Below are 23,391 nucleotides of genomic sequence, written 5' to 3'. Positions count from 1 at the left end.
TTCCTTAAATTTTCTCGGTTTGTAATAAGGCGGTTCTCGAAAGCAATGGGACAGAGCTGCGTCGATGCCTCAGATTCAGGATGATGAATTGTATATAATATCATCACACTGCCGACGCAGCTTTTGACTATAATGATGATGCCTAGGATGATGATGACTCCGATATGATGCCTAGGAATGATGACTCTGATGATGATGATGATGATGATGATGATGATGATGATGATGATGATGAGGAGGAGGAGGAGGAGGAGGAGGAGGAGGAGGAGGAGGATGATGACGATGATGATGATGACGATGATGATGATGATATGAAAGCGGTTGTCGAAAGAAATGGCGAAGCGCGAGCCCGGAAAAGTTGAGTGTAACCGTAGTTAGGGTTGTTGACGGATTTTGTTTGCTTATAAACATCCTCGTACGTATCATTTCTTCCTTAAATTTTCTTTCCACCAATTGCACAAATTTCACAAATAGCACTTACTGGAAGCAACTCAGATATTGTCCTCATTGCTTTTATAAATTGCATAAATTGCAACACCTGTGGCTATTTCTACAATTTGTAAAAATTGCTTACGTGCATGGCTATTTGTACAAATTGCACACTTTCTTGCAACTGTAGGCAATTTGTGCAATTTGTAAAAATTGCTTATACATACGTTGCTATTTGTGCTATTTGTACCAATTGCACAGTTTCCTGCAACTGTAGGCTATTCGTGCAATTTACTGACATGTGGCTATTTATGCAATTTGTGAAAATTGCTTAAGCAACTGGCTATTTGTGCAATTTGTGCTATTTGTACAAATTGCACACTTTCTTGCAATTGAAGGCTATTTGTGCAATGACCAATCCTGCGCCTTTATGGCTTATAGGGTAGCTTGATGATTCAATTTGTAGCCCAGAATGTAGGCCCTACCAGGGATATCACAGTCACATTCACCACATACATGTACATGCATGTACCAGTTCAAAGTTCAAGGAATGTGTTACCATAGTTACAAGATTTTCCCAATAGGTCAAGGGTTATCAGAATCTACATCATCAGACTTGTTCTTCCTTCCGTATTTCGCAAGCTTTGCTTTTAATATGGTTTAAGTTTCGATTCAATTGGGTATTATACATGTATTTCCTTCTTTGTAATGTACTGTTCAGGACAACTTCATTGATATATACAGTGGCTGAATGCTACGTACTAGTCTTAAACCTCATATATTGTAGGCCTACTGGCTTCACTCTGTTGGGCTCAACTTACACAAAGTTAGTCTACTCTTTCTGCTCAAGATCAAAACTCATTATTATATATATACACCTGATGAAGGTTTGCTGTTGTTTTTGTCTGAAGAGCCTGTTGATTTGGACTCCACATAATTATATACCCACCAGCTACCAGGTAAGTTGATTACAATCCATGAAAATTGAAACCAAACCGTCATGATAATATGACTAATATTTGGTTTGAATATTTTGATACAACATACATGACAAGCTGTTACTATTTTAGGACAGAATTACTGCAAATATTGCTTTGCATATTTTTTTTCCAATTTAAAGTTTATATCATGATAAGGTACGCGTATAATGGACAGGTTTCCTTTTTATTTATGTCCAGTTACCTTAATGATCTCATACGGTGTGTGCAACAGTCAATGATTTTGGCTCTAGTTTGATATTTTATAAATACAGAACATGTTCAAATTAATGCATCATTTCTGTTTTAAAATAGCCTGTCAAAGTCATGCAGGTAACTCTGAGGTCGTGCATTGAATTGGTTTGAATGAGAAATACTACGGGAACTAACACCTTTTGTTAGAAGTCACACATGAGTAAAGTGGATAACCTCTATTGACACACCCTGTGTGGAAGATTAAGGTCATGTCATCCACTAGGGGTGTATGGATTTCAACTGAAATAGCCCAATATGAGCTCACATGATAAGACATGATTCATATAATTTTCCTTCATTTGTACATTGTACAATGAATGTACATGTATCCAACTATAAGGTGACGAAAAAAAGAAAACCTGTTCTATGGGCGGACGAACCTTTCAAGTAGGGTCGGTCGGTCAGGCTTTTTTTTTTTTTTGAAATGACCCAAAAAATCACCAAAATCTGTAAATATTTGCAATATGAGAAAATACAAAAAAAAAAAATTGTTCCTGAAATTGTCGAAATTTGGGTTGGTATTCATTTGTACAGGAAAATTTTTTCCCAATTTGTTCAATATCTGGGTCGGTCGGGTCCGTAGAACAGGGTTTTCTTTTTTCGTCGCCTAACGGTTAAATTCTCTCTAGTTTTTGTATTTGATTCTATCGGCCTCAATTGATCTAAAGCTTAATGTCTTCTCTCTTTCATGAAAAGATCAAAACTTCAATTGGATTTGATTATAGGACAAGGGTTGTCTCTGATGCATTTATTGACTTGGACTTGGCGTAGCTAAAGGTAAGTTGATTACAATATATTATTATTGGAGTTTGCTAACAAATTTTTATTTTGCACAGCTGCTTTTTGAAATAACATGGATGTAATAAAAAACATTTGTAGTAGGCCTATTTGTGACAAATAAATAAGCCAATATAGCACTTGCCGGGGGGGGATTTAGTAAAGATACCGTATGTGCAGCAGCTTTGGGGTACATTTTCAGACTCATTGGTACAATGTTTGGGTGAAATATTCATAACTGGTTTAGAGATGGGTTTAAATTTTCTGCTTGGATATAAATTTACTGTAATTTTGAACAGAAATAAGGGACCGTTCACAAATACTTGTTAGGGGGGCCTGATGCAAAAAGGGGGCCCTGAAATTTGTTGACCCTCCTAAGGGGGGGGCCTGCAAAAAATGACCACAAATTTCCCTGGAAAAATTAAGTTTATATGCTTTTCTATGGGGTTGACACATAATTTTCATGTCAAAAAGGGGGGCCCTGAAATTTTTGAGGTCTGTAAAGAGGGGGCCCCGAAAAATTTTCGCAATGAATTTTTTTTTGCATCAGGCCCCCCTTACAAGTGTTTGTGAATGGTCCCTAATAGAAAATTAATATATTTTTGGGTCTCTTTTCATCTAATTCAGTACATTTTTGGGATATATGTTTTTAGAATCCCAGCTGCACATTCTACCCAATCCAAAAAAAAAAGAACGCCCAGCCCCCCGCCCCTGTACTTGTTCCTTTTATATTGTTCTTAACACAGGGGGCCAGTGAACCCCATATAAATACACAACATATTCTGGTATTATGCCTGACCTGTCAGGCTGTCACCCTTCCTATGATTTGGCAAAAAGGGGAAAATCATGTATTTTGGCAGTAGGCCCTATAGTTTATTTGCAGTTTTCATACAAGATGCTTACTATTTGCTGATCCTAAAAATTTGGCTATGCAATGGCAATAAATATTAATGACATGTCTTTACCAGTCACTGTCTGCAAGAAAATGGTGGCATATTATTATAGTGTGGGCTCTGAATTACAGGCTTCTATAACCGATATTTTGGTGTTTCAAAACCCCGGGTAGGGTACTTTTATTTATCTCACCTATACAGGTGTAACTTGTAAGGCCAAGACTTATTTTTCAAAAATATAGGGCCTGCAATTGCTATTCAGTGAGGGCTGGGTCTTTGGATCAGAGATGGACTATGGACCTAATTCGAGGGGTCATTGGGTGCCCGGGATTGGGTGAGAGTAACATTAGCAGTACAACAGAAGCTTAGCCTCCAGTGTTATCCAGAGTGTCCATCATAAATGTATAGGCTTACACATACCTTATTTTACCACGGAGTGGCACTATTAAAAGGAATGTACTAAAGGCCATGATAATCAACTTTTGAAAAGCACCCTAAACAAGGATTTAAGGGGTGGGGTATGAACGTTTGGACAGTATTCAGGCGCGTATCCAGGAATTTGTAGACCGGGGGCGCAGATTATGTTTTTTGTTGTGAAATACAATATGGCTGAGAAGACCCAATTGAAGCCATTTGGTGGACCATTTTGTCACTATATTATTGTGTAAAATTTTAGTTTGAAAAAGCAAAAAATTTGCGAAAAGATGGCCCAATTGAAACCATTTTTAGTTTGAAAAAGCCGAAAATATCAACTTTGCGAAATGACAGGCCAATTGAAGCCACTGTTTTCACTGTTGCTGTATTAGGTATATACATCAAGTGCTGATTAAATATAACAGAAGCGAAAACGGACAGTTATTTATATATGCAGAGGTGTCTGAGGGGGATGTTCCCCTGAGAAGTTTTGAAATTTTGCAAAATGAAGGTCCAATTGAAGCCATTTGGTGCCTCATTTTTACACTATCATTGCTTTTTAAAACAAAAAAGGGCCCAAACTCAATTTGTAGAATTGTACATTTTAGGCCCAAGACTTGAGATTTGCAATTAAAGCATGCAGGGATCGATGTTGAATTGAAGTCAGCATGGAGTCCGTCTTAGGCCTACTGACTTTGGTGACAAAATGTGACGGGTCATATCGGCAGGCCCGCCATATTTTTCACATGCTTTTGGGCAGAGGACCCGCCTTCAACTTTCAAGCAATGCCTAAAATAATCACAGACCTATATATTATAGATTGACCCGACTTCGGTTTAGGCATGGGCCTACTTATACGTACAATTTAATCCTTTCTTTTTTCTCCTTTTTTCTCTTCTCTCCTTTCCTCTTTCTTTTTGGGAGGAAGGGGGGCTGGGCCTGCCCCTCTGAATCCGCACCTGAACGGTTTACAACTAGTAACTGCTCAAAAAGGCTCAAAATATCATACTTGCCCGGCCCAAGCAATTTATGCCTAGGCCTACATGACTAGTGTGCTCTCAAATTGCCAGCGTGCTCGGAAAGTAGGGCCCCCTATCACAAAATAGGCTATAGCATAGGGCTATCTATAGTCGCATATAAGGCCTAAAATGAAGCCTGCAAATTAATGTCCCATTCCCCTAGTTCGAACTCTCCTCTTTCTCTCTCTCTCTCACCCTCCCTCCCTCTCTCTCTCTTTCTATCTATCTTTTTCTTCTTTTTTTTTGGTACCGGGGGGCGCGCCCGTTCAAAAAGGGCTAAATACGCTACTGGTATTTATTGTGGGACATTAGAGCACATCAGACATATCGAATTGCATTCTGAATACGAAGAATGTCCTTCTGATATCAAATAATTTTGATTTTATGAAATTCGCAATGTAATACACATTTTATGGCAAATGATTAAAAATTGTTATTTTTGATATTACTCGAAGTAAACTTTATAAATCTGATGATTTATACTTAAAGTGTATGTAGGTGGGATGAAAAGCCGACGATCAATTGAAAATTTTGACCTTTCATATTGAAGATATCATTTCCTTTTCCCAAAACACCAAAAAAAATATATTATAAATTCCTTATTGTCTTTATTACACATTTTCAATAATATATTTAAATGTGCACGGGCTTCTGACAATAGCAATGGTTTGATGTGATATGGGTCATAGTTAAATGTCCATACAGTGATCCAAGTGAAAGTGAAAAATTGGAATTAAAATTGTGTACAAATTGCTTAAAAGTGAAAGATAAGTCAAAAAATTGTATTATTGGGTATTTTGAAAAAAAAATTGGCAAAAATAAATTGTGGAATACAGTAGTATTGGCAAAGTTGAAGCCCCATTCAAAATACAAGTAGTGAATATTACAGTTTCATAGAATCATATCTATTTTGTCTTTAACAAGGCTTCCAGCTTATAACCACCAGCCGGCTATGTTAGCACATCTATGCTACTAAACAAAGATGTCGTACAAAAACCTGAATAGGCCTCATCATGAACGCCCGAGGATTTCCCCTAATAATAAGGCCGGAATACACAACATAAGGCTTGTTGGCCTAACCTCTGGCACACCGTCTCTGATTCAATCCAGCCTGACAAGCAATGCTCAAATTATGCTTATGACAGCTTGTCCACTTAAGGCCAGAGTAATGGAAGACACATTCGTCCACGACCAAATTTGAGATTTTTTGATATTTATCAAAACTAAGATGTATTCTTTCACTTGAAACTGATCAAATACAACTTGCTAATATTTATTCGTATTTTTGCTTGATTTATTTCACTCTTTTCAACTCTAAAAAGTCACATGGCTCAAGACAGCTTAGTAAATTGGCGGGAAATAATGAGTCAGAAATGTGCGAATGCGAAATATTGTGACGACGCGAATCGACTACGCGCGCGATTCGCGTCGCGTGACGCGACGCAACTCTGCGCGTATGTCCAACGCAGTCAAGGCGCATTCGGTATGTTGTTAACGCCAGCAAAGTCTAGTCAATATTGTAAGGGTGCTTAATTTTTTGCTATAGTCAGTAATTTTTGGATATGTTGTACAATATACACCAGAGAAGCAAAAAAGTATTTGCCACATTTTTTATTTTATGCGGATGGGGCCTAACCAGCCAATTTCAAAATGGCAGCCATTTTCCAGATTTATTTACTATATCAGACAGGAAAGCTGTCATTTACACCCCCAGGACTTACTCAAATCAACATTTTTAGGTTCCTTGTACGACCCAATAAAATATCCACTATGTTCCCCAAACCAAAAAGTAGCCCTAATGCAGATACTCAAGATGACCGCCAAAATGGCCGCCAAAACAGGGTTTTTTGACTAAAAATGCACTGAATTAGCTTTTAAAACATATTTATCCTAAAGTAATTCATGAGTTAAGGCTTCTGGGCCATTAGTTAAATCAGCTGTCCTTAAATTATGATGATCCCATGCTTAAAATTCAAAATGGCGTCCAAAATGGCGTTCAAAATGGCCACCAAAACGGGTTTTTGACTCAAAGTGCATTAAATTATCCTTTAAAACACATTCTATGCTAAAGTAATACATGAGTAAGGGCTTCTGGGCCATAATATAAAACAACTGTCCTTAAATTATGATGATACTATGCTTTAAATTCAAAATGGCGTCCAAAATGGCTCCCAAAAACATTTTTTTACTAAAAAAGTAGCCTTTAAAACATATTTTATCCAAAAGTACTTTTTTTGTAACTTATGAGTTTGGGCTTCTGTGCTGATATACATTAAATGAACTGTCGTTAAAAAAATAATGATCCCATACTTTGAATTCAAAATGGCGTCAAATTGGCCGCCAAAACATCTTTTTCTCTTTAAAAATTTGTTCAATACATTCAATGGTTAAAACAGTCAATTGAAATTAGCTTAGTGGGCTCAACCAAACATACGGTATCTTATCAAATTGTATCATTGGAATGTTGGAAATTCAAAATGACATCCACAATGAATGAATTTGTAATGCACTGGAGCATATCAACATGAATATACTTCTGTTTCACAATTTATTCTTCTAAATCTACATGTGGGTTCCTCTAGTAAAGTAAAAAAGGCTAGCATTAAAATGAGTAAAAGAAACAGAAACTAACCCATCAGCACAATAAATGCATTTTATTCAATTGGCCAGCATCCTATATGTTTGATTTACAGTCTATATGCACACTCACGAGACTTTAATAAAGTTCAGGTAACGTTTCCAGTGCAAAGCCAAGTCTTAGGATAGATAGAGGTTGACCTCAGATAGCCCTTATAAATAATGTTGGCATATATATGTGTCAATGTACCAAGAGAAGCAACGCAATTGTTTGATTTCCATCACAGGTGCAATCATATGTTTGCTAAAACCTTTAAGAGTCTATCATCAATTGGAAGAAATCCCATCAACATCAACGTCAAATAGCCATTACATCATTATTATATACTACCATTGATAGAACAATGGAGTTGCCAAAACTATGTTCTATTGGTCGCTAATTTAGTAACTTGACATATCTGACTCACTGGTTCCTCATGCTGTCGTGAATAGGTGGAACTTCATAGGTATAAAACGACAAATATTAACACCGGAGTCTGAAGCCTTAATTGCAGAATTAAAGGTATAATCCAGGCAGAAGGTGAAGTACAGTACCATACTGGGGAATGGAGATTGGAGAATCACAGCAAATATGTTGATGATATCACAGTAAACGACCTCAAAGTAGTTAATCTCTCTTCTTTGCAACTTGGTTAAACACAGCAAATTCACCAAGCCCATAAGAAGTTTATGGACATTTAAAGAAAGTTCAACCTTAAGGTGACATCAGTCTGGTCTGTCTGTCTGTCTATCTATCTGGAAAGATCGTCCAGTATGGAGCTTGAGAACAACCCCTAGTAGGCAAGGTTCAATTTTACCTTGGTCTGGGCCGGTGGCCTGGGTCAAAACGTCAAGCTGGTCAAAGACTACCGATACATCGTTCAGAAAATGCCACAATTTCAATCACCGCTATAAGGCATGAACGAGAAAGCAGTGAGTCAGGCATATCAACTAGCAACCATAAATATAGCAAAACAGACTTGAAACTGCTTCTTCCAGGTTACATTCCAGGATCCGGAGCATTTACATGTAGAAATTCCATTGTAGATCATATTTAACTTGTCCAGTGGAAGATATCACCTGTCCAGAGTAATCAGAAGGCTGCGGCTGATCTTGTGGTGGCCATTGTAAATAATCGTGGGACACGTTGAATACTCTCTGGATATGATAGAAGTAATGAAGTAATGATGGCTTTTACATTATACATACAAATGACGCTGCTAGCATTGATGTTCACTCTTTGATTGTTTTTTATTGTCGAAACCTCAGTTGTTCCCTTCATCCAATCAGAATTTTTTTTATATCAAACGAAGGCTAACACTTCCCCCTAAAACACTTTTCGTCACTAAGTCAACAGATAACACAATTCAAGGCTAATGTGGAAAATCTGTTGAAAACTACCTATCCAAGCAAATTTATTGACCAAAATGTAGGTTTTAAAAGTCAAAGCCTCAAGTGTTCCTTACAATATTTGTCAAATTTTATGTAATTAAATGAAAAAAGCACACTAATATTGTCCATAATAATAGAGTCACTAGAATGAGCAATGGTCAATTCTCTTTAAATTGAAAATCTTGTGTTACTATTTTCGCCTGTTTTTATGACTTTTAAAAAAGAGCGCTTATAAATTGATATGCGTCTTGGCCAATCCTTTCTGATCAATACAATAATTCCTCTAGCTTTTGGGTTGCATAAAAGGACTTTACACCGGTTCATCAAATTTCAATCACCACTAAGGCATGAACGAGAAAGCAGTGAGTCAGGCATATCAACTAGGAACCATAAATATAGCAAAACAGACTTGAAACTGCTTCTTCCAGGTTACATTCCAGGATCCGGAGCATTTACATGTAGAAATTCCATTGTAGATCATATTTAACTTGTCCAGTGGAAGATATCACCTGTCCAGAGTAATCAGAAGGCTGCGGCTGATCTTGTGGTGGCCATTGTAAATAATCGTGGGACACGTTGAATACTCTCTGGATATGATAGAAGTAATGAAGTAATGATGGCTTTTACATTATACATACAAATGAAGCTGCTAGCATTGATGTTCACTCTGGTGTCCCAAGATTTTGGTGAAGACCAAAACCTTCCTCCATATTTATAGCCCAGAAATCTGTCAATTCCGTAGAGATTCAATATCCAGTGTTATTTTTATTGTGTTATACCCAAAAAGTTCCACCTATTCACGACAGCATGAGGAACCAGTGAGTCAGATATGTCAAGTTACAAACTTAAGCAACCACTGTACAGGGTTTTCTTTAAGCATTTTGCTGAAGGGGTATTTTCAAATTTTGTTGACCCTTTCAATTGTGAATTTTCCTCTGAAGGAGTCAAAAACATTGCCCAAGGGGTATTTTTATAATATTATTTTTAAGACATTTTTAACAATTATGTGTGTTTTTGGAGCCATAGGCGTAGATCCGGATTTGGGTGGGGGGGGGGGGGATCTCCCCCAATATTTTGCCAGGGGGATGGTCCATACAATCATCCCCCAATGTTGACGCATGTATGTGGGTTTCTGACCAAATTAACCTCATATTTGGCCATTTTAGCCCCAAAAGTGCACATTTTTGCGCGCTTCTCGCGAATTTTTTCCACTTTTGCACAATATTTCAACAGTTTAGGTTGAAAATGGTAAATTTTTTTGTACCATAAACTTATTCTTTCTCCAAAAGGTGCTGGATTCACTATACTTCAAGACACACCCCATCCCCCCCGAGTCATAAAGAAATCTACACCACTGTTTGGAGCAGTGGCGGATCTAGACTCTCTAGAGCAGTCAGAAGGGGGTGGGGGCAATTTTAAAAGAGAAGTAAGAAACTTTTGCAAAATGAAGATCTAATTGAAGCAATTTGGTGGATCATTTTGGCAATATTAATGTGTAAAATTTTAGTTTAAAAAACCCGAACATTTGTGAAATGAGCAGATGTCGAAAGCAGAAGTGAAAGTGGCCATTTGTTTATCAACTACGCACGGTGATGTTCCCTCCTTAGAACTTGGAAAATTTTGCAAAATGAAGACCTAATTGAAACGATTTGGTGGACCATTTTGGAACTATTACTGTGTAAAATTTAAATTTGGACAGTTGAAAAGCTGAAAATTGTGAAATGCCGGTCCATAAAGCCTTTCGCTGTCCTACATATCGGGAGTATTATATAGGCCTAGGTCCTAAATGCCAAAAGCCGAGAATAAAATACACAATATCAGGTGTTTCTCTATTTAATTCTTGCAATATCTGAACGCGTACGTTTTCAAGATTTTGTACGCATTGGACTTTGGGACTATAGGATTTGAAGGGGTCAGAAAAGTGCCTGGACGCGTAAATACGCGTGTTTTGTGCGTTAAAGAAAACCCTGCCACTGTATAAGGAACACTTTTGGGGTTGGCACCTTCAGTGATTATGACGAAATTGCATTTGACATTGATGTTGATGGAATTTCTCCCAATTGATGCTATGCACAAAAGAGTTAGACCGGGTCTAAAGTTAGACCTGGTCTAAGTGGAATTTAGTTCAATCAGAATGGTCCTTTACTATTATTTCCTTCCAATAGTAGCTAGCAAATTCTAAAGATTTTAATACGAAGTTCAAAAATAATACAAAATAACTTAAGCAAATGTAAAGGAAAATGTCCTTTCACCTGAGACTAAATTCCACTTAGACCAGGTCTAACTTTAGACCCGGTCTAAATCTTTTGTGCGTACCAACCTAAAGGTTTCAGCGAACATATCGGAACATCTGATTGCACCTGTGATGGAATTCAAAATAATGGTGTAGCTTCTTTTTGTATATATTGATACATATCCAACATTATAAAGGCTATTTGTGGACATCATCTATCTTGTGAGCTGGTTTTGCATGCACTGGTAGGCGACATTTCCGGATCTTTATAGGTATTGTGAGTGTGCATAGACTTTAAATGGGTCATATGAGATGTTGCCCCAATGAAGAAAATGAATCATTTTTATGATGGGTTACTTTCTATGTCATTTAGTTTACTCATTTGATTCTAGCCTTTTACCTTTATAGAGTAACCCCCATGTAGATTATGAGAACAAAATAAAATAGAAGTAAATTTATGTTGATATGTCCGAGATAATATGCATAGACATACAGCTCAATGGTATGTAAGTGCAATAAGCTACTTCAAGCAGGCCTACTAGAAATTTCTCAATGCCAAAGTAAAATAAAAGAAATTGCAAAAGAACACAAACTACATCAACAGAGTCTTTATAATAGATAATTGATAATATGATAGAAAATTTAAAAAAAAACATTATTAATTTTCGTTCAAGTTTTAGCTATCCAAATGCTGATTTGCTGCCCATTGTGGATACTATCTTGAATTGATTTACCATAAATTGAACTCTAGTGCCATTTATACTTTTTGAATTTAAAGCATGGGATGAGCATAATTTAAGGACAGTTGTTTTAACTAATGGTCCAGAAACCCTTACTCATGAATGACTTTAGTCAAAAACTCTTTTGGCGGCCATTTTGAAAGCCATTTTGGATGCCATTTTGACTTTAAAGCATGGAATTATCATTAACAAATAACCAATGGCCCAGAAGACCTTACTCATGAATTTAGGATAAAATATGTGTTTTAAAGGCTAATTTAGTGCATTCTAGTAAAAAAAACCCTTTTGGCGGCATTTTGAATGCCATTTTAGACGCCATTTTGAATTTAAACCATGGAATCATCATAATATTAGGACAGTTGTTTTAGCTAATGGCCCAGAAGCCCTTACTCATGAATTACTCTAGGATAAGATGTGTTTTAAAGGCTAATTGTGTGTATTTTTAGTCAGAAAAACGTGTTTTGGCGACCATTTTGGCGGCCATCTTGAATATCTGCATTAGGGCTACTTTTTATTTCGGAGAACATATTGGATGTCTTTTGGGGTCATATAAGGAACCTAAAAAAGTTGATTTGAGTAAGTCCTAGGGGTGTAAATGACAGCTCCCCTTACTGATATAGTAAAAAAATCTGGAAAGTGGCGGCCATTTTGAAATTGGCTGGTTAGGCCCCGCCCACATGAAATAAAAAATGTGGCAAATACTTTTTTGTAGTGCTGTAATCGATTGTCGTAAGTATCGATAGTCGGAAAATACATAGACTTCCGACATGTCGAAACACTCAATGTCAGTATCGATACACAAACGACATGGCACACATGCTTAGATTATCTCAAATCAGGTCTCAAATTACCGTCAAATACTCAAATTACCGTCTCCCAATTTAGTTTGAGCTGTTAGGCTTCAATACACTTGTTGTTAACTTGTTTCTGGAACTTACTGATAATAAAATTGGTAAACTCAAATCCGTGTTTCAAACTGCGTGAGTATCGATAATAGTATCGACATGTCGGATGTTTGCCTCCCGACATATCGATACCCAGAAAGCTTATCGATTACAGCACTACTTTTTTGCTTCTCTGGTGTATATTGTACAACATATCCAAAAATTACTGACTATAGCAAAAAATTAAGCAACCACTCATATGGAGACATTTTTGACTAATGTGGTGTAAACAAAAAAAAAATTGCAGTCAAAATGCCACTTAGATTTTTTAATTATTTTGAATTTTGGCGCACTGAAAGCAGAGATTATAGATTCATTGGTGCAAAAAGATGCATATTTAGACCATGCACCAGATACAGCTTTTACACGTGTGAAAGTCTTACCGTTTTAAAATTTAAGGACGTTTTGTGCATAATTTTGACATTTTTTTACTAAAATGTCGATTTCTCAGAGTTCACTTTTATATTGCGCGATTTTTGTGACAAGATAATTCGAAAAATATGCAAGCAAAGGGTAAACTTTTTGCACTATCCTTTAGAGTACATCAAAGTCTAGGGAAGGTTTTTTCATTTTTTCAAAATATTTGTTTTAAACAAAAATATACACCATTATGTGCAATTTTTAGCTTAATAGAATGACAAAATGGCTTTTTTCACATGTTTTTTTCAATATTTCGAAAAAAGAGACAAATTTTAAAAAAATAAAAAAACTTTCCCTAAGTTCATGTCTCTTCTTCATGAAAAGCTAACTGAATTTTTTTTACTTCGAACGGATTTTTTTCTAAGTTGTCACAAAAAATTGGGGTATAAAAGTGAATTTTTGTGATTTTTTCAAAAACTTGAGATTTTTGAACAAATCTGACGTCACATGGGATTCCTTGACTCATTTCCTTTCCAAAAATGTATAGTTTTATATACTTTGGACATACAATTCAGAAATAATGAAGCTCGAAAAGGTCCATGTTCTCTCCCATTACTCTGCCCTTAAGCTGTTTCCTCATTGGTCAACAATCAATGGCCCAGCTTTAATAACACTCACTATAATATAATATCAATGGTCTATTGCAGATAAACCAGTTCTCGTTGGTAAAGAGTGACCAATCCTGGTGTAGTTGCCATGGCAACAACAAGTAAAGATGTGTCAGATGAAGTGGTAGGATCAAAAAGAAGAAAACTTGAGGGTAAGTTGGACTAGGCCATTTACATTGTCTACCAGTGGGCACTTTGGCCGACACATAGACTTACATGCGTGAAAAAAGGAGTTATCATATGAAAAGATTGCCAAGATCGTGTACATGCTATGTGGTTTAGTTAGGGGTGACATCCCGCTATCTCTAAGGTCCGCTATCTCTAAGGTTCGCTATCTCTAAGGTTCGCTATCACTAACGTGTAAAGTCTATGGAGATCAGAATCCCGCTATCTCTAATAGAGAAAAAGGTTCGCTATACCTAAAAAAAGGTCCGCTACTTCTAAGGTTCGATATCACTAATTTAGAATAAGGTTCGCTAGTTCTAAGGTTCAATATCACTAATTTTAAATACGGTTCGCTATCACTAATTTAAAATAAGGTTCGCTATCACTAATTTTGAATAAGGTCCGCTATCACTAATTTATTGAAGGTTCGCTATCTCTAAGGTTCATTATCACTAATTCCAAAAAGGTTCGCTATCTCTAAGGTCCGCTATACCTAAGGTTCGCTATCACTAATTTTGTTTCAGGTTCGCTATCCCTAATTAATTAAGGTTCGCTATCTCTAAGGTTCGTTATCACTAATTTCGTTTAAGGTTCGCTATACCTAAGGTTTGTTATCACTAATCTTAAAAAAGGTCCACTATCTCTAATTTTAAATAAGGTCCGCTATCTCTAATTTCAAATAAGGTCCGCCATCTCTAATTTTAAATAAGGACCGCTATAGCGAACCTTATTTGAAATTAGAGATAGCGAACCTTATTTAAAATTAGAGATAGCGAATCTTATTTAAAATTAGAGATAGCGAACCTTATTTGAAATTAGTGATAGCGAACCTTAGAGATAGCGAACCTTAGAGATAGCGAACCTTAGAGATAGCAGACCTTATTTAAAATTAGAGATAGCGAACCTTAGGGATACCGGGATTGTTAAAATTAGAGATAGCGGACCTTATTTTAAATTAGTGATAGCGAACCTTAGAGATAGCGAACCTTCAATAAATTTGTGATAACGGACCTTATTTAAAATTAGAGATAGCGAACCTTATTTAAAATTAGTGATATCGAACCTTAGAAATACCGAACCTTTTTCAAAATTAGTGATATCGAACCTTAGGTATAGCGGCCCTTTTTCATAATTAGTGATAACGAACCTTAGAGATAGCGAACCTTAGAGATAGCGAACCTTAGAGATAGCGAACCGTAACCTAGTTAAGCGGGGAGACAGGGGGGCATTTCCCAAAAAAAAATCCATGGGAGGACATCCCCCACGTAGAAGAAAAAATAAATTGCTTTGTGCATCTTCCTTTTTAGGTGGTACCAGAACGAAATTCAAAATTGACGATATTTTTGCTAAACGAATTAATCAACAAGAAATATTTGGTACATAAACATTATGTAGCCAGAGGTTTCCAGTGGTATAAAAATCTCAACTTTCTTTGAGAAAAATGGGGGGATGAGGCTGTGGATCACGAAATGCCCTTTTAAGTCATAGGCCTATTTGTTTTAAAGTAAGTTTTGGAATCAGTGGGAAACAATTCAAAGAAACAAGCTACATTTAGAAAAATTACAAAACATTCAGAAGTGGTTTGTTAGTGCCAATTTCTTCCTTAAGGGTGGTCTTAACCCTGGAATTATGGAAACTTTCGGGCTTCATAACTGCTAAATTATTAGTCTAAAGAATATAAAAGTATACATTTTTAGACTGGAAATGACTTGCTGAATTCATCTGTGAGGTCCAATTTGGGCCAAAATGTTCATTTTTGGAGAAAATCCCAAAAAACGGGTTTTTTTGCCCAAATTTTTTCGTGCAAAGTAACAAAAAAAATTGTTTGGCCAAAAAATTTTTTTTATTAATTTTTAAAAACTAGATAAAAATATCTAGGGACCATTTTTTTATTTTTTTTAAATTTTGACCAACTTTGAGAAATTTGCACCAAAAAATGGTAAAAAATGCTCAATTTTCATAAAAAAACCATTAAAAGCCTGATTTTCGCCCAAATTTCAAATATTTTTGGTGAAGTTGGTCAAAATTCAAAAAAATGAAAAAACGGTCCCTAGATATTTTTATCTACAATGCTGGTCATAAGTGTTGGGACAGTTTGATAGGGTAATGTAAATAAGCCCCCCACTCCCCCCGATCAATGTTGAATCCGACTTTTTTGGTCACAGAAGCCTTGTGGCACCCAACATTGATTGGTGGGGAAGGGGGAGGGTTGGGGTGTTAGGAAAGGGTTTAGGCTTGACACCAAAGAAACCTCCACTTTATCACGTTAATAATAACGGAAATAAGGTCATAATATAGGGTACGTTTTCCATAAGTGTCCAAACACATTTTGGCCATGGTTGTATTTGAAAAGTTGAAAAAAAATCATCTAATTTCAGTTTTTTGCTTATAACTCAAAAAGTAAATATGATATTGACACCAAATTTGGAGCAGTTAGAGATCTTATCATTTGGCTTTACCAAAAATTTTTTGGATGGCTACATTTTAAATTTAGGGACTGGTCACTTAAAATGTCTTAAAGCGATATTTTGGCCCTGTCTAAGTTCACTATTCGTCACTTTAACTGTCAAAAACTTGGGTTTTAAAATGGAAAATTATTGTTTCCACCAATTAAAATGTTACATTACAGCTATAGAAGAAAATAAAAGTTATCACAACATCTCGTGATCAAAAAACAAATAAAGGAATCGAACCCATGCACACTTGTTTTCCCAATTTACCGCAGTCTACCACAAATGAAGCAACGGAGTAAATCAACTTGTTAGCATTAATTTCGATTACATACAATAATGGATGAAAAAGTACTGTGTGTTAGCTCAGTTGATACTCTGCTTTTATTTGTGATGTTATTTATGAAAATAAGAATCCTACATATTTTCATTTCAATAGAAAAGTGAGAAATTGGTAATTTTAATAAGAAAGCAAAAAAAATTTTAAAAAAGAAAAAAATTTAAATCGTTAGGAATCGAACTCAGACTTTTTGAGCATAAGACAGACGCCTTATCAACTGAGCTAATAAGGTTCAAGTAACATTACGAAGTATTTTGGGGCATAAAAGCTATTGCGAAGTTAATAAAAGTGTTTAAACTAACCCGCTGCTTTTAGGACATGAAAATTGTCTTATTGGCTATAGAAGAACGGTATTCAAGGCCTTTTTGAAGAAAATATATTCTAAAAGTGTAAGAAAGTCTGAAACCTACGGTATGCACTCGTAATCTAAATAAAGAGATAGTAGTGATTCTCTTTTATTATAGCCTGCATACCGTGACCCGAAATCACCTTCCGTGTACAAATGTCAATGATGAATCGAATTATTGAACGGTTCACTGAGGCATTGTATTATCTAAATGACCTATGCCGTGCATTAGGGTTTCGGCTTTGCGCATAATGGTATACGCGAGTTATAAATATGTTTAATAAGGAAATAAATATAATTATTAGGTCTTGATGATGCTGAAGCTGATGATGATGAGATGATGATGAAGATGATGATGATGATGATGATGATGCTGAAGCTGATGATGATGATGATGATGATGATCATCATCATCATCATCATCATCATCATCATCATCATCATCATCATTGATCCAAAAGGTGTGCCTATATGTGCCTGTAATAGACTAGTCAAATTTCTTGGAAAGGGGCATAAGGCATCAAGGCACATCTTTGTTTAAAGTGGTATCTATGACTTTTAAGTCAGTTTGGGTATGCTGAGTTCATGAATCACAGATACCAAAAATAATTTATATGCTTTGACCTGCTAATTTGCATCAAATAAATTGACTACCAAAGTTATCAGAGTTTTAAATACTAATTTGATGATTTTGGCGGTTATTTTGTTTTTATTCAAATTATAATGTCAAAACATTATAATTGTTTATGGTATCCACGTTTGTTGGATTCAGCCTACCCCAATTGACTTTAAAAAACATAGAGACTGTTTTTAACTTTAAAAAACGCACCTAAGACTTCTATTACTCAACAGAAAGTCGACTAGTCTAATAGGATATGAAGGTGAATATTCAATGATGTTTGCTATCTTCTGAAGATGATGAAATTCTGATTTAGAAATTATGTGTAATATTATGATAATTACTTTTTTTGTGCTATGTTATTTTTTATATGCAAGTTTCTTTGAAAGCGCTTTAATAAATTTTAGTCATAAAATGTAATTTAGGCCCACTCCTGAAGACTATGATTATATTTACACGATTTACTCGTTGCAAATACCACATACGTTTTTGATGCAAACGATGAAAATGATTTTGGTTTTTTTTGTCTAAAAATTAGCTTTTTTTTAATTTTAAGTATTTTTTTTCCAAAATCACTCTTTTAAAAGACTTCAATCAATTCCTGTCAACAAATATCATGTATTTCTGGCGAATAAATCACTACTCTTTCAAAATAAAACATCATTTTAAGCAAAATACGTAGTTCGCATAGGCTAATAATGTTCAGAACGCACTGTAAAATACATGATATTGCGTATAAAACGTGACCGTATCCCTAAATCACGTGAGGAAAATGCAATAGTTTCTCCGTAAATGTAAAATTTAATGAAAATCCAAGCTATGGTTGAGGAGATATGGGCCAAAACACACATTTTCAAATTTGATTTTTTGTACCTTAGAGACAATGCTAGTGTTGGGACGGTTTGATAGGGTAATGTAAATAAGCCCCCCACTCCCCCTGATCAATGTTGAATCCGACTTTTTTGGTCACAGAAGCCTTGTGGCACCCAACATTGATTGGTGGGGAAGGGGGAGGGTTGGGGTGTTAGGAAAGGGTTTAGGCTTGACACCAAAGAAACCTCCACTTTATCACGTTAATAATAACGGAAATAAGGTCATAATATAGGGTACGTTTTCCATAAGTGTCCCAACACATTTTGGCCATGGTTGTATTTGAAAAGTTGAAAAAAAATCATCTAATTTCAGTTTTTTGCTTATAACTCAAAAAGTAAATGTGATATTGACACCAAATTTGGAGCAGTTAGAGATCTTATCATTTGGCTTTACCAAAAAATTTTTAGATGGCTACATTTTAAATTTAGGGACTGGTCACTTAAAATGTCTTAAAGCGATATTTTGGCCCTGTCTAAGTTCACTATTCGTCACTTTAACTGTCAAAAACTTGGGTTTTAAAATGGAAAATTATTGTTTCCACCAATTAAAATGTTACATTACAGCTATAGAAGAAAATAAAAGTTATCACAACATCTCGTGATCAAAAACAAATAAAGGAATCGAACCCATGCACACTTGTTTTCCCAATTTACCGCAGTCTACCACAAATGAAGCAACGGAGTAAATCAACTTGTTAGCATTAATTTCGATTACATACAATAATGGATGAAAAAGTACTGTGTGTTAGCTCAGTTGATACTCTGCTTTTATTTGTGATGTTATTTATGAAAATAAGAATCCTACATATTTTCATTTCAATAGAAAAGTGAGAAATTGGTAATTTTAATAAGAAAGCAAAAAAAAATTTTAAAAAAAGAAAAAAAATTTAAATCGTTAGGAATCGAACTCAGACTTTTTGAGCATAAGACAGACGCCTTATCAACTGAGCTAATAAGGTTCAAGTAACATTACGAAGTATTTTGGGGCATAAAAGCTATTGCGAAGTTAATAAAAGTGTTTAAACTAACCCGCTGCTTTTAGGACATGAAAATTGTCTTATTGGCTATAGAAGAACGGTATTCAAGGCCTTTTTGAAGAAAATATATTCTAAAAGTGTAAGAAAGTCTGAAACCTACGGTATGCACTCGTAATCTAAATAAAGAGATAGTAGTGATTCTCTTTTATTATAGCCTGCATACCGTGACCCGAAATCACCTTCCGTGTACAAATGTCAATGATGAATCGAATTATTGAACGGTTCACTGAGGCATTGTATTATCTAAATGACCTATGCCGTGCATTAGGGTTTCGGCTTTGCGCATAATGGTATACGCGAGTTATAAATATGTTTAATAAGGAAATAAATATAATTATTAGGTCTTGATGATGCTGAAGCTGATGATGATGAGATGATGATGAAGATGATGATGATGATGATGATGATGCTGAAGCTGATGATGATGATGATGATGATGATCATCATCATCATCATCATCATCATCATCATCATCATCATCATTGGATCCAAAAGGTGTGCCTATATGTGCCTGTAATAGACTAGTCAAATTTCTTGGAAAGGGGCATAAGGCATCAAGGCACATCTTTGTTTAAAGTGGTATCTATGACTTTTAAGTCAGTTTGGGTATGCTGAGTTCATGAATCACAGATACCAAAAATAATTTATATGCTTTGACCTGCTAATTTGCATCAAATAAATTGACTACCAAAGTTATCAGAGTTTTAAATACTAATTTGATGATTTTGGCGGTTATTTTGTTTTTATTCAAATTATAATGTCAAAACATTATAATTGTTTATGGTATCCACGTTTGTTGGATTCAGCCTACCCCAATTGACTTTAAAAAAACATAGAGACTGTTTTTAACTTTAAAAAAACGCACCTAAGACTTCTATTACTCAACAGAAAGTCGACTAGTCTAATAGGATATGAAGGTGAATATTCAATGATGTTTGCTATCTTCTGAAGATGATGAAATTCTGATTTAGAAATTATGTGTAATATTATGATAATTACTTTTTTTGTGCTATGTTATTTTTTATATGCAAGTTTCTTTGAAAGCGCTTTAATAAATTTTAGTCATAAAATGTAATTTAGGCCCACTCCTGAAGACTATGATTATATTTACACGATTTACTCGTTGCAAATACCACATACGTTTTTGATGCAAACGATGAAAATGACTTTAAAAAAAATTTATTTTGTCTAAAAATTAGCTTTTTTTAATTTTAAGTATTTTTTTTCCAAATCACTCTTTTAAAAGACTTCAATCAATTCCTGTCAACAAATATCATGTATTTCTGGCGAATAAATCACTACTCTTTCAAAATAAAACATCATTTTAAGCAAAATACGTAGTTCGCATAGGCTAATAATGTTCAGAACGCACTGTAAAATACATGATATTGCGTATAAAACGTGACCGTATCCCTAAATCACGTGAGGAAAATGCAATAGTTTCTCCGTAAATGTAAAATTTAATGAAAATCCAAGCTATGGTTGAGGAGATATGGGCCAAAACACACATTTTCAAATTTGATTTTTTGTACCTTAGAGACAATGCTAGTGTTGGGACGGTTTGATAGGGTAATGTAAGCCCCCACTCCCCTGATCAATGTTGAATCCGACTTTTTTGGTCACAGAAGCCTTGTGGCACCCAACATTGATTGGTGGGGAAGGGGGAGGGTTGGGGTGTTAGGAAAGGGTTTAGGCTTGACACCAAAGAAACCTCCACTTTATCACGTTAATAATAACGGAAATAAGGTCATAATATAGTGTACGTTTTCCATAAGTGTCGCAACACATTTTGGCCATGGTTGTAGTTTTTAAAAATTAATAAAAAAATTTTTTTGGCCAAACAATTTTTTTGTTACGTTGCACGAAAAAATTTGGGCCAAAAAAAAAGTTTTTTGGGATTTTCTCCAAAAATGAGCATTTTGGCCCAAATTGGACCTCACAGATGAATTCAGCAAGTCATTTCCATTCTAAAAATGTATACTTTTATATTCTTTAGACTAATAATTTAGCAGTTATGAGGCCCGAAAGTTTTCATAATTCCAGGGTTCAGACCAACCTTAAAAACATTAATTTTGTTCATTTTTGTACATTGTTTTATTTAGTTTTATATGTTGTTCTACATAGTTTGTTACAAGCTGACAACCCTTCAGAATTTTCTGAACCACTGGATAAGTAATTATCATAATCAGTGTAGCCAATGATCCAAATCTTTATTTTTTGAAAATTGCCTAAATTTTGCCAGTGTCATTTTTTTTAGCCTACAAAATGTGAAGTCTGGATCGCTGTTACACCAGAATGCTCAGAGGAGTGTACATCATCCACTAGAAAAACACATCAACAACAAAGAGCTGTGTGGAGACCTTCCAAGACTTGTTTTACTTTGAAGTAAACCAGTGGATAAACATATCACCACTCAGTATCTTGCCACAATTTGACACATGTATCTTGTTTTTGCCCTTTCTTTACTATACAGTTCTATGTGCAAGATTGCCACTTCCTTGGAGATCTCAACCAAGTGCTGCTGTGAGTTCAGCACCATCAGCCTCTTCAGCACTGCCCTCTAGTTCAGCACCACCCCAGACTTCAGCACCTCTTGCCTCAGGACCTGGATACTATCCTCCATATGGAGGTCAAGCACCACCCCCGACTTCAGCGCTCTCTGCCTCAGTACCTGGATACTATCCTCAATATGGGAGTCAAGCACCACCCATGACTTCAGCACTTTCTGCCTCAAGACCTGGATACTATCCTCCATATGGGGGTCAAGCACCACCCCCGACTTCTGCACTCTCTGCCTCAGGACCTGGATACTATCCTCCATATAGGGGTCAAGCACCACCCCCGACTTCAGCACTTTCTGCCTCAGGACCTGGATACTATCCTCCATATGGGGGCCAAGCACCACCCCCGACTTCTGCACTCTCTGCCTCAGGACCTGGATACTATCCTCCATATGGGGGTCAAGCACCACCCCTGACTTCTGCACTCTCTGCCTCAGGACCTGGATACTATCCTCCATATAGGGGCCAAGCACCACCCCCGACTTCAACACCACCTGCCTCAGGACCTGGATACTATCCTCCATATAGGGGCCAATCACCACCCCCCGACTTCAACACCACCTGCCTCAGGACCTGGATACTATCCTCCATATGGGGGTCAAGCACCACCCCCGACTTCTGCACTCTCTGCCTCAGGATCTGGATACTATCCTCCATATAGGGGCCAAGCACCACCCCCAACTTCAGCACCACCTGCCTCAGGACCTGGATACTACCCTCCATATGGGGGCCAAGCACCACCCCCAACTTCAGCACTACCTGCCTCAGGACCTGGATACTACCCTCCATATGGGGGCCAAGCACCACTCCCGACTTCAGCACTCTCTGCCTCAGGACCTGGATACTATCCTCCATATGGGGGTCAGGCACCACCACCCAATGCAGGTATGTTGTATCAGAATCCATCTCTACCAGGGGCCGGGCAATGTACCATATGGTGGTTATGCCCCAGTGCCAGCACATTATAACCCATATGGGAACCCCCGGGGGGCTCACTCACATGTAAAGGTGGTATGGGTATGTGCGGCGGTCAAGGGTCCCTTTTTCAGGCTCTCCGTCAGTTCCTTAAGACCCACATTTGCATCATGCTCCAGTTCATTGAGCCTCAAACTCTAAAAATTTTAGCTCTTGAGCTCAAATTTGGAAAAAACAATTTTTTAGCTAAAAAGCCTTTAATTTGGCCCAAATTTAGCTCCAAAGCCTATAATTTGGCCGATTTTAGTTCACAGACCCCCACAAAAATCTTGAAATTTCAGTTCATCAAGCCCCTATTTTGCCCAAAAA

At 36.3% G+C, this 23,391-nt stretch overlaps 1 protein-coding gene across 1 annotated transcript; it reads left to right on the top strand.

Annotated features, from left to right (window-relative positions):
* The first annotated feature begins 1,150 nt into the window (after positions 1 to 1,150).
* On the top strand, positions 1,151 to 22,903 carry LOC140138459 (uncharacterized). Its single transcript, XM_072160349.1, has 4 exons — positions 1,151 to 1,388; positions 2,358 to 2,438; positions 13,757 to 13,869; positions 22,020 to 22,903. Exons 3-4 carry the CDS (start codon positions 13,806 to 13,808, stop codon positions 22,766 to 22,768), a joined length of 813 nt encoding a protein of 270 aa, XP_072016450.1. The 5' UTR covers positions 1,151 to 1,388; positions 2,358 to 2,438; positions 13,757 to 13,805; the 3' UTR covers positions 22,769 to 22,903.
* The last annotated feature ends 488 nt before the right edge of the window (positions 22,904 to 23,391 follow it).

The sequence above is a fragment of the Amphiura filiformis genome, chromosome 17, assembly GCF_039555335.1.
Source record: "Amphiura filiformis chromosome 17, Afil_fr2py, whole genome shotgun sequence".
Taxonomy (NCBI): domain Eukaryota; kingdom Metazoa; phylum Echinodermata; class Ophiuroidea; order Amphilepidida; family Amphiuridae; genus Amphiura; species Amphiura filiformis.
Note: the sequence above shows the minus strand (reverse complement) of the source record. Positions and strands in the feature narration are given on the sequence as shown.